Source organism: Ochlerotatus camptorhynchus, unplaced genomic scaffold, assembly GCF_037179485.1.
Source record: "Ochlerotatus camptorhynchus isolate MF236.1 unplaced genomic scaffold, CSIRO-AGI_Acam_v1.1 ptg000070l, whole genome shotgun sequence".
Taxonomy (NCBI): Eukaryota; Metazoa; Arthropoda; class Insecta; order Diptera; family Culicidae; genus Ochlerotatus; species Ochlerotatus camptorhynchus.
Window position 1 is genome coordinate 2,873,043 of NW_027040560.1, and position 14,850 is coordinate 2,887,892.

Below are 14,850 nucleotides of genomic sequence, written 5' to 3' on the forward strand. Positions count from 1 at the left end.
AGTTTGTGAAAAATCGCTGATTGTGACTCTCATGAAGTGAAATAAACAGGTTTAATATGTCAAACACATTCTTTGCAACCTCTTCTTGTATCCTACCAATTCAAAATTTAATCATGGCATCTAATTATTTCATAATTTAGAAAAACATTGTTTTAGCTGAAATGAGTCTTTGCAACCTTGCTAGAACCCCAACTCAATTGTGAAGGTTTCAGAGTAAAATCAGTGGAAAATTCCATTAGGATTGTGACGAGCATTCGAGGATTTTTGAAAAATACTAAGTCCATATAATATTGAGGTTAAATAATTCCAAGTGAATTTGCAGAGGAATTTAGAGGAGGGCTTCCATATTATTCTGATAATGATTTTAAAACAATTCTATGATGAATGAAACAGCGACGCCGGTGGTGTAGTGGTAAGCGTAATTACCTCTCACCCTAGCAGGCCTGGTTTCAATCCCAGTCGGCGCCGCCGGGATGTTTTGAGACCTAACATCTCTGATCACGCCTTCCTTCGGAAGGGACGTAAAGCCGTTGGTCCCTGGTTCATGAGTTGATGGGTTGATATGTAGGGTCCAGGTGTGGGAGCTGCCTCCTTGGCGTCGGTAGCAATGGTGCTCAGCACGGAAACAAGATCGACGGAAAACAAATCAAGGAAAAAAAAAGTGAATTACATTCCAATTCTAAGCAGAATTCAAGCGAATTAAAAAATAATTGAATGAAGCTTGACTGAATTCTTAGTGAAAAGAAAATTAAATTTAATAAAGAATCTAAGGACGAATTGCATGAATTTTTGGAAGTGTTCTCCAGAGAATGTCTGGATTGGTATGAAGAAATCTTTAAAGGATTCCCATAGAGAATTTCTAATTTATTTTAGAAGAATTCGGGTAACTTTATGAATGTAACTGGTTCTAAAGGAAATGTTTGCGATCATTCCAATAAATCTTAATTGAATTTTCGAGGTAGTTTGATACATTTTATGCACGCAAAATAAAATTCAAAATCCGGAAAAAAAATCTATTAACCTATTTTATCTATATCTATATCTATTAACGTAATTTTTTTCTAAATGCATTAGGAAGATTAATGTCTTAGCAATGACCCATTTAACCTAGTACTCTTTTCCGCTCACTCACACTTCAAAAAATTTTAATCGGCCTTATCCGATTTGCATACAACTTTATATATTTGTTTGTTATGATTGAATTTTTGATAAAGTTTGGCTATTTTGAATCTTGTTTAAAAAAAAAACGGCCTTGAAATTTTTCAAAAAAATGTGTCTCGGAAATGGAATTTTTTATCGAAATGACGTCTGAGATAAAGTTGTCGAGAAAAATAATATATGTCTGGATAAAAATAAACAAAAAATATTTTTTTAATTTATTTTAAGTAAAAATTAAAAAAAAAAAACAAATGTTCGATATCCGAATAACTTGAAATGTCCTTGCCCGATTAAAAAAATGCAAACTTTTGGAATTTTTAATGGACACATGAAAACTAACAAAATTTTTTTTGGTCAAATATTTGAACATTGTTTATATTTTTGCACGGAAAATGATTTTATATGTTTCAAACATTGTTTTCAGAGCATAAATTACATGAAACAACGTTTTAACAAAGAGTTCTAAAAATTGTCCAAAAGTTCTTCTCTTTTAATTTTGTCGAACCTCTTAACGGAAGCCCTTTATGAACTGCTTTTTGAGTGTGTTGATTTATTTCAGCTGTTAAACGCTTACAAATGTTGAACTTGTACTTATAGAAACTGGCAAAACCTATACCATGCGTTTAAAAGTAAGGTTTACATTGTGCTGGTATCCCTTTTATTCAGCCTCTACTGTGCATCTGAAAGCGCTTAGCCCATCAATTCCAAGGTGTGCTTAGCGCATTTTACTCGCCTCTGACCGTCCACCTTATTTCGATCATTTTCCCATTTCTCCTCTACCCACATTCGCTTCCTCTTCTGCGTTGTGACGACTTTAAACTCTCTCTCTCATTTCCCACATCTCTCGCTCATGTTCCATCTCTTCCCAATCTCCGGGATTTGTTTCCTCTCCTGAATCTCCTGTTGAGCTTGGGCATCATCAAATTTTAATCACGTTTCGGTCAACATTTGGTAAGCGCTTGCTCTCTCTCTGTTGTCTTCAATCCGAATTTCATTCTTCCCTCATCAGATTGCCAATAATGTTTATCCCCGAGGGGTTATAACTACGCAGCTCAGCATCAACACCGTCGTCAGCAGTATTTCCTTTCCCGGGCTTTCTGGAGTATGTTTGAGATGTTTTATTGCCTTTCAAAATACCAGGAATTATGTATCAGAGCACCTATCAGATGCTGATGAACCTTTCTTGCCATCCGATAAACGAAGTGGTTGCTTTGATTGGCTCGGAAACACAATACCTACCCTTCTAGCAAGCAACGAAAACAAAGTTCTTTGGCGCAAGGCAAAGTGAAGAACCTCCAAAAACGAAGAAATGCCTCGCGGAGAGAAAGATCGCTGCAGCGCCTTATGCCCGGGTCGGGTTGAATTACTTTCCGGGCCGGAGAAGTGAGATGGATTTTTTAATGTGTTTCTAAAATGCATCCAATTTCGCAAACTCATTTTCATGGTTGTATATTTTCTTCGATCATCATGCTTCCAATCAATTGGGACGGGGATGAGAGTGAGAGGAAGTGAAGGCAGCAACCGGGAATAGCTGAGCGGTGATTGAGGAATCGTTTTCTTTTCTTGAATGAACTGCGCGCTACTCGATTGCTTCTGCCGGAAAACAAGAGAAAGAAGTGGTGCGTGATAAATGTGTAATAGCTGAAGGAACTTATCACTTTACACACGGTGTGGAGCATGATGGAGCGATGAGAATGATGATGGCAAGCTCCAATCTAGCAGTGTAAATATCAGAGACTCAATTAAGGCACTAATCGATGGCAGTGTGTGAGTCTAGTAGCGGGAATGTGTATGCAAATTGAATGAATGAATGCAGTGCCGGTTTGTCGGCCTCGGTGCTGATGCCGATATGGCACCGGAATTCGATTCTTTAGATAGCATCGTAGCCCCGAGCAGTGTGCTTACTTCGATCATCAACTTTTCAGAGTACACACATTTGTGTCTATCCGCCTGAAACTGTTGATCGAGTCAGCCTTGGGTAAACACGACAGATAGGCAATTGTGGAATGGCTTTCTAGCTCACCTTGTATGATTTGCCAGAACTATATGAGTGTATAGAGAGAGAGAGATGCACTTCCTCTTTTGATGGCTCACCTCAGCCGACGGCGACGACGACCGACGACCGGTTCTATGCAGGGAGTAGAGTGGCTCTGATTAGATAAGATGTTACAATTCATTCCGGTGTAACAACCTGACCTAAACCTGTATAATAGGGTGGACGGGATGATGATGCATTGCCTTCCATTGTTCGTCTGTGTATGTGTCAGATTTACCTTTTTCCTCTCACACAGCAAGTGCCCTATCTTTCGTTCAACACCGGGGGTTGAGTTCAAGGAATTCGATCAATTAAGCTTAAGTGGCTATCGAGAACCGTGTGGTGTGGCCAAACGACAACGACGATTGGATTGGAATGTGACCGGGTCTTGACAGAAACTCTGCACAAACCGGTGCCAAACGTAAATATCGCAATCGCACATCGAGTCCGGGTGTTTGGATTTGGACGGCTCTTCTCTTTGCTGATTTTCATTACTGGAGCTCGCCTACTGTGGCGAGCTACTTGCTGCACACATGGGTTGAGGACACTGCTAAAATTCAAACCTTGCCTCCCTGTTCTTGCGTTTTCTTGTGGCTTTTTGAATACCCCGTGCACAGTCACATTTAGGTGGCTCGTTCGTTCCTCGCTTTGATTGCGAAGACGACGACGACGACGACGGGGTTGGAGGGTATCGGAAACCACACACCAAGTGATCGGATATCTGATGGTTGTGTCTTTGCTCTTTCTCTTTATTGCCCGGTGCCTCATAATACCATATAACCTACCTACCTACCTACCTACCTGCCTATTTGACGATGCGAATGGCTTCAGTAGCGGAACGAGTGATTCTACTGGGAAGAGTTATCTGTGTGGTGTCTACTCATTTGACTAAACAAAATTTTCCAGGTTTTTCCAGGACTTCATCGGAAAATTTTCATGCTTTCAAAAAACATTTTTCAATATGCTATTTTGGGTAAAACCTGGATAGTGCGGGCTCACTCAATATGCTTGTCACCTGGGAGCCAATATGAATTGGCAAATGGGAGCCAAACATTCAGAAGTCAATTGTGTAGTTATTCTTCTTATACATCGTCAAGTATTGGCATCTTATAGAAATAAGCCTTATTTTGTTCTGTGTATAACAGTTTATTAGTTGTAAGCGCAACGGCTGAAACTAACAGGCTCAGTGAAGGAACCTTAATTAACAGCACAATTTTAAGGACTCAGCTGGATTTCAATTCTAATGAAACATACACAGCAAAAAAATAATTTTGATATCACATCAAAGTGGATGCACTACAATCATGTCGAAAATTTCATGTAATTTTGTGTATGCAAAACGAGAAGGTAAACCTACTTTATTGGGGTCATGGGAGCTTGTACACTCCGAGCTCAAACATTTTGGCGGGATTCAACTGAAAGAAGAGCAAAACAATTCGATACTTGGACAAAATTTCAAGCAATTTTTCGGAAATCTTGACTCAGATTCACAAACTTCAGTTTAGTGGAGACGCGACAATAATAGGGTGACCAGTTAACACTCCGAATACGGTGGATAAAAAAAAATTACGCCGACTACGAAGCCTCAGAAAAACGTGTAACGACAAGTTCGCTAAGGCATAACTTAGCCATTTCTTAATCAATTTCAAAAAATTGTGATACCTTTAGAATTCCTATGGTCTGTAGATTATTTTGATTCTAGAAAGATTGAAAATAGAGTCTTAAAAAGCGAAAAGAGTCGTTACACGTTTTTTTGAAAGGTGTGTTTATAGGGTTTTGCAAGTGGCGCAAGATCTGTAATTTAGATTAATGGGCACAAATCTAAGCAATTATCCAGAATACAGTCATGATTCCTATATACGGATTCTGGAGACAACGGAACGGTCCTCGAAAAATCCGGATTTCGGATCATCCGAAAACACTTTGCACTGTGATATATGAAAGAATTTAGGGTCGAGACATCAACATGAACCTGGATGGCCATTGGACCGTCCTCCAGAAGATCCGGATCATCCGTAAAAGTGGATCATCCGTAAAAGTGGATCATCCATTAAACTGTGAAAAAACCGTGTTTTTTTTTTCGAAAACTCTTGGAACTGCGATTTAAGATAGAATTTAGGGTCGTGACATAAACATGGATCCGGATGGCCATGGGACTGTCCTCCAAACGATCCGGAGCTTCCGTAAATTTGTCAATCTGTGGAACTGATCCTAGAGCTCTGCAGTTCTTTTTTAAACACTTGAAACTGTGATGTAAGAAACCACTGGACCACTTTTACGGATTTTCCGTATCTTCCGGAGGCCCGTTCCGGTGTCTCCAGGATCCATGTATAGGAGCCATGAAGGTATTCTAACTAATTATGAACATTTGTGACCAATAACGTAGATTATAGATCATAAATCATTTGCAAAACCCATGAACACACTTTTAGAAAAAAACGTGTAATGACCATTTGCGCATTTTGAAAAAGTAGACGACTCTATTTTCAATGTTTTTAGAATTAAAATAATCTACAGACCTTAGGCATTCTAGGGACACCTCAATTTTTGAAATTCATCAAGAGATGGCTAAGCTATTCTATTGCAAACTTGCCGTTACACGTTTTTCGGAGGCATCGTATTCGAGGTTTTAAAGAACGCCTAGTTAGCGAACAAGTTCTTGCTCCTCATTGTGTTCTTAATAACTTGATTAGTATCTCTCTCTATCTGAGAGAACTAAATGAGAATTTAGGATAATGGACTTGCTTGGATGTTTTTTTTTTATTACTTGCAGTACCACTTCTATGGTTGAATAATGATTCAAAGATACATAGACAAGCATTACCTTGACTGCACTGAGTGGCTTTATTGAGTATTCTAGGTTCTCAGTGAAGTTTTAATGTTGTGATGATGCGTCTATTGCAATTGAAATGGAATTAACTTACAGAATTTTCAAGGTGAAAGCGCTGTTCCCGAAACCGCTCGCGAATTAGTTTTTGGTTACGTGTATTATCCGGAATTATTTTCTAGCGGAGCTGGGTCTCAAAATGTGGTCAAGGCATAATGGGATTAATTAAAAGTGTTTCATATGTAAAATGCAGGGTGACCAGTAAACTGATGCAAAAATTGAAATTTCCGCTACACAGTGTTCAAACGGTTTCAAATCGGGTCCTGATTAGCATCCGAAAGTTTAAGCTCATTTGATAAGAAACTGGCTTGGCACAAACCATTTAAAGTTTATACGGAAATTACTATGAGAAAACAAAACTTTTTGTTCATTGTCTTCTAGCCTTTTTACATATTGTACTGTTAGCAAATTCTAATACTATTCTTATGGGAATTTTTATCAGCTACAACTTTGCAAAAAATCGTTTTTCAGCCAAACGTCAAATTGAATAGTTGTTAATTGTTTAAGCGATTGATAATCTTATGGCATGATCAAGCAGTTGTTTTGTGGGCAACACTGTATTCTGCAGTGTGACATAGTAGCCATGACTTTTGTTCTTTATTCTACGCGCCATAAACACTAATGTTGCCTGCTGAACAGTTGATTGAGCATAATCATAAGACATCAGTGACTTGAATTATTAATAATTTTTGTTCCTAACATTTGATAGAAAGGTGGTCTTGAAAAAAGTTGTAGCTGAGAAAATTTTCAACAAGCTCAGCTATCATTTTCTTAAGTAGAGTTAACTGGTGAATTTTGAGATCGATATGAACCGAAATTATGGTTTCTCCATAGTAATTCCCATATAAACTTCAAATGGTTTGTGATAAGTAAGTTTCTCACTAAATGAGTTCAAATTTTGGGAAACTAATCAGGGCCCAAATTGGAACCGTTTGAGCACTGTGGGGCGAAAATTTCAAATTTTGTATCAGTGTAGTGACCAGTGATCCGGGAAATCGAGAAAACCGGATTGAAGCCGAGCATTTGAAGTCACCGGGAAGTTCGCGTGAATTTCTATGACTAATCTGGAAAGATATAATTCGTCCTCTCTTCGAAAAAAAAAATTAAGACCCTTGCACTGGACTACATTTTCAGGACACAGTCACTTCAAAGAACTATTGGGAGAATTTTGGATTTTTTTTTCCTAAAACAAATTTGAACAGATTTTAGAATAAGTTCTAAAGATAACTCCAAGGTATTTCAGAGAACAGTTTTAGGGAGTTTTAGGAAACTCTTTACGAGAGTTTCGACTAGAACTCCCGAGTCAATTTGAGTGAGTTCAGAGTAAAAATTTAAGCATCTCTCTTGAAAATTCCATGACGATTGTGAAGAGGATTCGAGGATTCGTAAAAAATACCAAAGGCATCGATTTTTGAGGGAACAAATCCAAAGAAAATTTTGAGGATAACTCCATGCCCATATAGAAGGGAGTTTCTAGATAATTTTAAGGAGAGTTTCAATTTCCCGGAGAATTTAGAGGAGAACTCCAAAATGATTTTGAGCATTGCCCGATTCTGCCCGATGGTGTTGGCAGGGAAAGGGAATTACATATCAAAAGCTAATAGGCCCTTTTCAATCGTTGGTCGAGAATGCTGAGGTAAATTTCATGGAAGTTCTACGGAAAATTCCGATAATTGAACTGAATTAAAAAAAAAATAAGCTTCAGTGATTCCAGTAAAAGAGTTTTAAATTCGAAGAGAATCTATGGACGGCTTTCCGGAATTTTTTGGAGTGATCTTCAACAATTTTCAAGGGACTTTCAGAGAGAATTTCAAATTGAGACGAACTTTAAAAATGGGCTCTGTGAAAGGAAATGCTTAAGAACAAATAGATAAAATCCTGTTTAGTTTTGATTGAATTTTCTTGAATACTTGGAGCGTGTCGCAGAACCAAATTCAAGATCCCCAGGAAAGTAGATTTATGTCGAGATGGTTGCAGTTTCTTTCACACATCCGGAACATCCCGGATTGTATAAGTAAAAAAAAACTTTTGGTAGGAAATGGGGACTAAGACCTAAAATGATCCACTGGATTTATTTGACGATTGTAGGACCCAGAATAGCCTATGCATCATTGGTTTGGTGGCCTAAAACCAATGAAAAATCAGCTCAGAAGAAGCTGGATCCTGGTCCAATGAGCAGCACACCAAGTATGGCACTAGATGCTCTACTTTATCTGCTTCCGTTGCATCAATTTATTCAATTAGAAGCCGAAAGAAGTGCATTTTGGATCAGATGGTCACAGAACTTCCTTGAAGGTGATCTTAGAGGACATATGAGCATCCTAAAAATGTAAAAATGTTCAATATTGATTCTCTTGTGATACAAAATGAAGATTGGATGAAGAAAAAATATCACTTCGATCGTCTTTACAATGTAGCAGATGTGGATCGCGATTTGTGGGACAATGGGGGACCAAACATTCGTCCAGGATCAATTGTCTTTTGTACAGACGGCTCTAGATTGGATAATCGTGTAGGAGCAGGGGTGACAAGTCCAGGAATAAATATCTCAATATCTATGGGCTACTAACCAACTGTGTTCCAAGCAGAATTCCAAGAATTTCTTGAATGTTCTAAAATTTACATGCGTAGAAATTATAGACATTCCAATATACTTCAGTAGATTCTGTTGATTCTGTAGTGCTTCCTTCCTCAGTGGTCGATTCTTCTGCAGGAGTTTCACTTGTGACTTCAGTAGATTCTGTTGATTCTGTAGTACTTCCTTCTTCAGTGGTCGATTCTTCTGCAGGAGTTTCACTTGTGACTTCAGTAGATTCTGTTGACTCTGTAGTATTTCCTTCTTCAGTGGTGTGTATCTAAATCAGCAACATGTAATTCTAAAGTTGTATAGGAATGTGCAATGTCACTCTAAAAATTGGCCTGCCAAAACCAAATGAACCTATTTTGGGTTCCTGGTCACTGCGGAATACAAGGGAATGAGAAAGCCGACACACTAGCTAGGCTTGGATCATCTCAACAATTTGTAGGACCAGAACCATTCTGTGGAGTTTCTGCTTGCTCTCTTAGAATGAAGTTCAAGAAATGGGAAAAAATGAAATTGGAGACCAATTGGAACAACACTCTCATTGGCAGTCGAAACGGTTTATTAATCCGAGCATTTCAATGACTAGCAAAATTATTGAACTATCAAAGAAAGGTCTCAGTATGTACACTGGTTTAATAACAGGACACTGTCCATGTCCAATATCACTTGACGCTAATAGGAAAACTTCAAGAGGACATGTGTCGATTATGTGGCATAGAAAAAGAAGACTCTGAACACCTGCTGTGCTCTTGTACAGCAATCTTCAATAAGAGGCGTATTTTTCTGGGAAAATGCTTTCGGTCAGTCTATGTCGGTCGCTTCATAAAATGGTGATACGACATGCTGATAAAGCAATATTAAAGCGGGGAATATATCACAATAGATCTAAGTAGTGGTCGCAGTGATCAAAATACCCAACACGAGAAAAAAAAAAACATCCCGGATCAAGTATGATTACCTTGCGTTTACCTCGTTTAAAATTTGTGTAGGTATTTAGAAAATGTGCTGCCTTTCTGTTTTTGGCAACACGCGATTTATGTCTTAGTTGCATTCTATAAAATGTATCGAACGCTTTATTCAACTTGAAATTGTATAAGATCACTCTTCATCTTCATGGGATATAGGTCCATGTCCAGAAGCACTAGTATAGTACTGAGGAAAGTAAAAGCAAATTGGGTTACCAAAAACGGGTAGGCACTGCACCTGATCTTTTCTTTTTTTTGAAAATCAGGGAATTTGTTTTCTTCATTGAGTCGACACCCTGTAAGATTACCAATCTCTTAAATAATTAACAACAATTTCATTTGTTGTTTGCCTAGTTTGCAAAGAAAATTTCCTATAGCTTTCTCTCAGGTTCAGTTTTTGGATTTCCCATAGTAATTTCCATATAAATTTCAAATGGTTTGTGCACTTAATTTCTAACCAAAAAAGCTCAAATTTTGGGAGGCTTCTCAGGCCAAGATTTACAGGGTGTCGACTACCTGAAAAAAATCTGGAAAATCAGGCAATATCAGGGAATTCAATTTTGGACCTCGAAAATTAGGGATTGTCATTGTTATTTCTTAATTACTCGCTGTAGTTTGAGGATGATTTTCAATTTCATTCGCTCGATCCAGCTACGTTCAACATATACTCAATTCCTTGAGCGCATTGGAGCGCTTTTGAGTAAATTTAATTGGTTTGAAAAGTTGAACCTCGTTCTACTTTTTTTCAATTCAAGTCAGTTAACTGGCATTGTTTACACGTTCAAGTCAGTTGAATTCATCTGAGTTGATCAATTGACTTGCCTTTTCTAAACCCAGCTTTAAGAAAAGATAATGATTTTTTTTTCTGAATACTTCTAGTTTTTGTTCCTTATTGTGTTCTTAACAGCTTGATTAGCACAGAGAACTAACTAAATGAGAATTTAGGATAACGGTCTTGCTTAGGAGGTTTTTTTTATTGCTTGGAGTAGCTCTTGCATGATTTTGAATGATGATTCAAAGATGCGTAGACAAGCATTGCTTTGACAGCATAGAGTGGTTGTATTAAGTATACATTGTAAACCTGGTTAGCTCGTAAAATTAGTTTCACAGTAAAATTTTAGTATGTTAATGTTGCTGCTATTGCAATTTAGATAGAATTAACTTACAGAATTTTGGAGATGAAAGCGTTGTTGTTAATATTTCCTACCGGAGAAATCCACCCGCGAAATAGATATTATCCAGAATAATTTTCTTACGGAGCTGGGTCTCAAAATGTGCTCAAGGCAAAACAAATATAATGGGATTAAAAACAAGTGTTTCATATGTAGAATGCAGATTAGACTGGCCCACATTTATATGGGGGAAATTTTTTTATGATTTTTTTCAACGGGCCAACCCCTATATTTGTGCAATTAGGTGAGAAACCACTCTCTGAAAATTTCAGCTCATTAGGATGTAGCACGAGCTGGCGCTGGGGATATTGGTTGAAATGTATTGCGGAATAACATCACTTCACTTTTTCATGCATAGAACTGATTGAGCAAACTCGATTAAGCTCAGATTTTCAGCACACGTAGTTAAACTATAAGGAACAACTTTGCTATAGACAGCATCACGTTTCAAGTTAGTATTATGGAAATATTAATTAATTATAATATGTGTATTCTGCTCGTACATTGTAACAAAATACAGGCAGCTTATGCAACGTATCAACTAAATTACCACTAAAATAAAAGTTCATATTTTCCACAGGCCAACATCCAGCCTCGTGTCTTTTGGTGCGATAACCACTCTCTGAATGTTTCAGCACTTGTTGACGTTACACGGGCTGGCGATTTTGGTTTAATGTTCGTATAGGAGAATTGGTTGAAATTTTCATATACAAAATGCTCATCTACATTCAAAAGCGAATATCTCAATAAAACTAACTGGATTCATGATGCAATCTTCAGCAAAGTTGTTACTCATTGATTGAACTACAAGTTTTGAAAATCTGAAGCAAATCAATAATAAAGAAACTTTTTTTTCATGATCGATAGAGTAATGTATTTTATCCAAATTCCCCATACAAAATTCAAACTACAAGCGCCAGATCGTGTTACATCCGAATGAGCTGAAATTCTCCGAGAGTTGTTTTCTCACCTATGGCACAAATCTAGGGGTTGGCCCGTGGAAAATAGGAACTTTTATTTTTGTGGGCCAGTCTAATGCAGAGTGAACCGGGAAAATTGGAAAAGCTGGAATTTGAAGTCACCGTGAAAATACCATAAATTTAGTTGACAAATCTGGAGAAGTATACCTCGTCCTCTCTTTGAAAACAATACGATTTCAAGACCCTTAGACTGGTTTAGATCTTCAGGATAACTACAGTCACTTTGAAGAACTATTAAGAGAATTTTTCCAAAGAAAATTTGAGCAGATTTTATAATGAATTCATCATTTAAAAAACCCATATTGATCCACCGGGCAGGTGAATAGAACCTTTGTTACCCAGTAAAATCTCGTTTTTGATATTATCCATAGATATACGAGGCCTTAATGGATATTTTTGGTTTTTATTGGTCTCAGTTTTTGCACTGCTCAATTGAACAGCAATTTCTAGTTTGAATTGGAGTCCAAATCATAATTCAATAATCAATTGATTTATGTCTTCACGTTAATTTCCTAACATGACAATAATTTTAAGATATAATTGATCATTTTGTCAAGCTTCTGCATTCATGTTCCATCAGATGTCACAGCTGTTGTTTGCAGTGACATCTTTCGGAAACTAGACACAATCTGTTTTCCTATAATTGTTCACAGAGGACACTGCAGTGCAAAACATGTCTGGTTCCTCTATATATGCATTTAGATTATTATTCGAAATCCCTCCTTTTTTACACATTCTGCACACAAAATAGCTCACCCCCCACAAAATTTCCCGCCGAATTTTATGTATGGGGCGGGGCATAAAGTATCTTTTGCGCAGAATATTTAAAAAAGGAGGGACTTCAAATGTTAAAGCAAATGCATATATAGAGGTACCAGACATGTTTTGTAGTGTCAGGTACTCTATTTTGTAATCTGTGGAAGGGAAATCACAAATCGAGTGCCAACAAAATACATGGCATTTTGAGAGATTGAGCTCGTGAGAGAGAATTTCTCTCTCAAATTTGAATTTTTTTGGCTCTCTGGGGACTGGTAGTAAAGCGGGTAAAATTGTATGAGGAAAAATCATTTTTAATTAAGTGTAGCTTGATTAACTATAATTTCCGGGAAAAAACTGAACGACAAAGTTCCTAATAAATTTCTTTAGGTTGTCGTTCACTTTTTTCACCTGAATATGCACCGAAAGCGAATTATTCTCACTTCTCTAAATTTCTATATGGGGATTTTAATCACTTCCTACCAGAGAAACAGCGCCATCTCTGTGGAAAATGGTCGAACAAAATGTTTAATTGTGGCTTATCTAGTAAATTAATTTCCCAATCAGTGTGTTGATTCAGGCGCAAGCTAACTATAGTCGCTATATTTATAGTTGGCGGATAGAATCCCGATCGATTAAAAAGCGGAACCAATTCAATATATTGTACACTAACAATTGGAATGGTACCATCAAATTTTATAAACAAATCGTTGATTATTCTTTCCTCGCCAATCGAACGCAAATTACCGGCATCATCCGATAGGGAAAATTTTCTCCAAAGATGCTGTTGTTTGCGTAGGCGTGCCTTATCACGAGAAAATAGCAATAGCTGATGTGCTCTTTTCTGTTGTTGGTCGTGATTTGACAGCTCAATTGGTCAATGCATAGCGACTATGCATCATCTTCTGTCGAAATGTCCTGTGAGCAGTGTTGCCACATTTTTTCAATCTGTATTTTCACCGTAAAAAATCTTTTCAATCTGTATCTGGCTGACAAAAATCTTTTTTTGTTTATTTATTTATTGTGGTATTAGTGCAGGTTTTCGTAAACCTCCTTTTGAAAGCCCAGAAAAAGTTTTTGTATAGTTTAGAATCTTGACAAATGATTTAAGTTTGTTTCCTAAAGAATTAATCTATTCAAATAGCTTCAAATCCTTAATCTTAGAGAAAAAAATATGATTTGTATCTTTTCTACAAGTCTAAAAATTCAAAAAATCTAGTCTCAGTAGTAAGAAACGAACCAAATGAAGTAACAATCACATTTCCTTCAATTTGATTTTTTATGACCGAGATTACGAACATCTCTATCAAATCATTTGTATTTATTAATTCAACAATTTGGGGATATGAAAAATCAGGCATTAAAGTTTTATGATTTATATATTACTTATAAAATTTTAATGTTCGATGTTTAGTTTTATCAAATTTTTCTATAGCTTTATTTAAGGTTCAATTTACTTTGATGCTTTTTGGAAAATTTCAATAGCAGTTTTTTTCCGAGGCATTATTTTAGATTGCAGAAAGCTCGCACTATTCGATTCCTTTTGATATTTTATACAAAATGACGCGAGTTTTTTGCAATCTAAAATAATGCGCCGAAAAAAAAAAAACTGCCTTTGAATTTTTAAAAAATGCACAAAGTAAATTGAGCCTTAAGCATTTGGTAGATTGAAATGATATTGAATTCACTTGTTGTTGCTCGAACCTAAATAGCAAATTTTACTCAGTATTTATTGTTATTAAATGCCTTTAAAACACTTTGGGATAGTTCCATGTATATTTCTCTGTTTATAATCGTGTTCATATGTTTCAATTTTTTTTTGTATTTTGTCACAACACAAAACTTTAAGTTGAATGTTTACTCGAATTGCATATAATATTCTTTTTTTTTCTTATGTTCAAATATCAAAATAATCAGTTCACTCTTCGAGTCACAAACTGTAATCAATCAGTTTGTGGGTTGTTAAACTGGCTTGCTTGCTGATTTGATAAATCCAAAAATTGAATTTACTTTATAGCACCTGTCACTACTTGAATGAAAATCTAACATCCCTTCAACCAGAATTAGTAATCAGAACAGCGTAATCAGAATTCCGTTCAAATAATTTAATTTAAACGGAATTCTGATATTAGATTTAGTGAAAAATGCGATTTGTGTTTGTTAGCTGCTCAAAACTAAGATACAATTATTTATCAGAATGTATGAATGTAATCAAGACTTAAAAATATATTCCGCTTATTTGAAAAAATCCTTATATCTTATTTGGAGGATTTCAATAATTATTTCGTTTTTGTATTGATTCGATTGGTACTG

General features: G+C 36.6%; 1 protein-coding gene across 1 annotated transcript in view; it reads right to left on the bottom strand.

The window, feature by feature from the left end:
- Positions 1–8,356: 8,356 nt before the first annotated feature.
- Positions 8,357–14,850, bottom strand: part of LOC135697347 (uncharacterized) — a 39,214-nt gene continuing 32,720 nt past the window's right edge. Inside the window, exons 4-5 of the mRNA XM_065216962.1 lie at positions 8,704–8,935; positions 8,357–8,401 (exon numbers count right to left, since the gene is read on the bottom strand). Of these exons, the coding sequence (XP_065073034.1) occupies positions 8,357–8,401; positions 8,704–8,935 (277 nt within the window). The remainder of the gene's footprint in view (positions 8,402–8,703; positions 8,936–14,850) is intronic.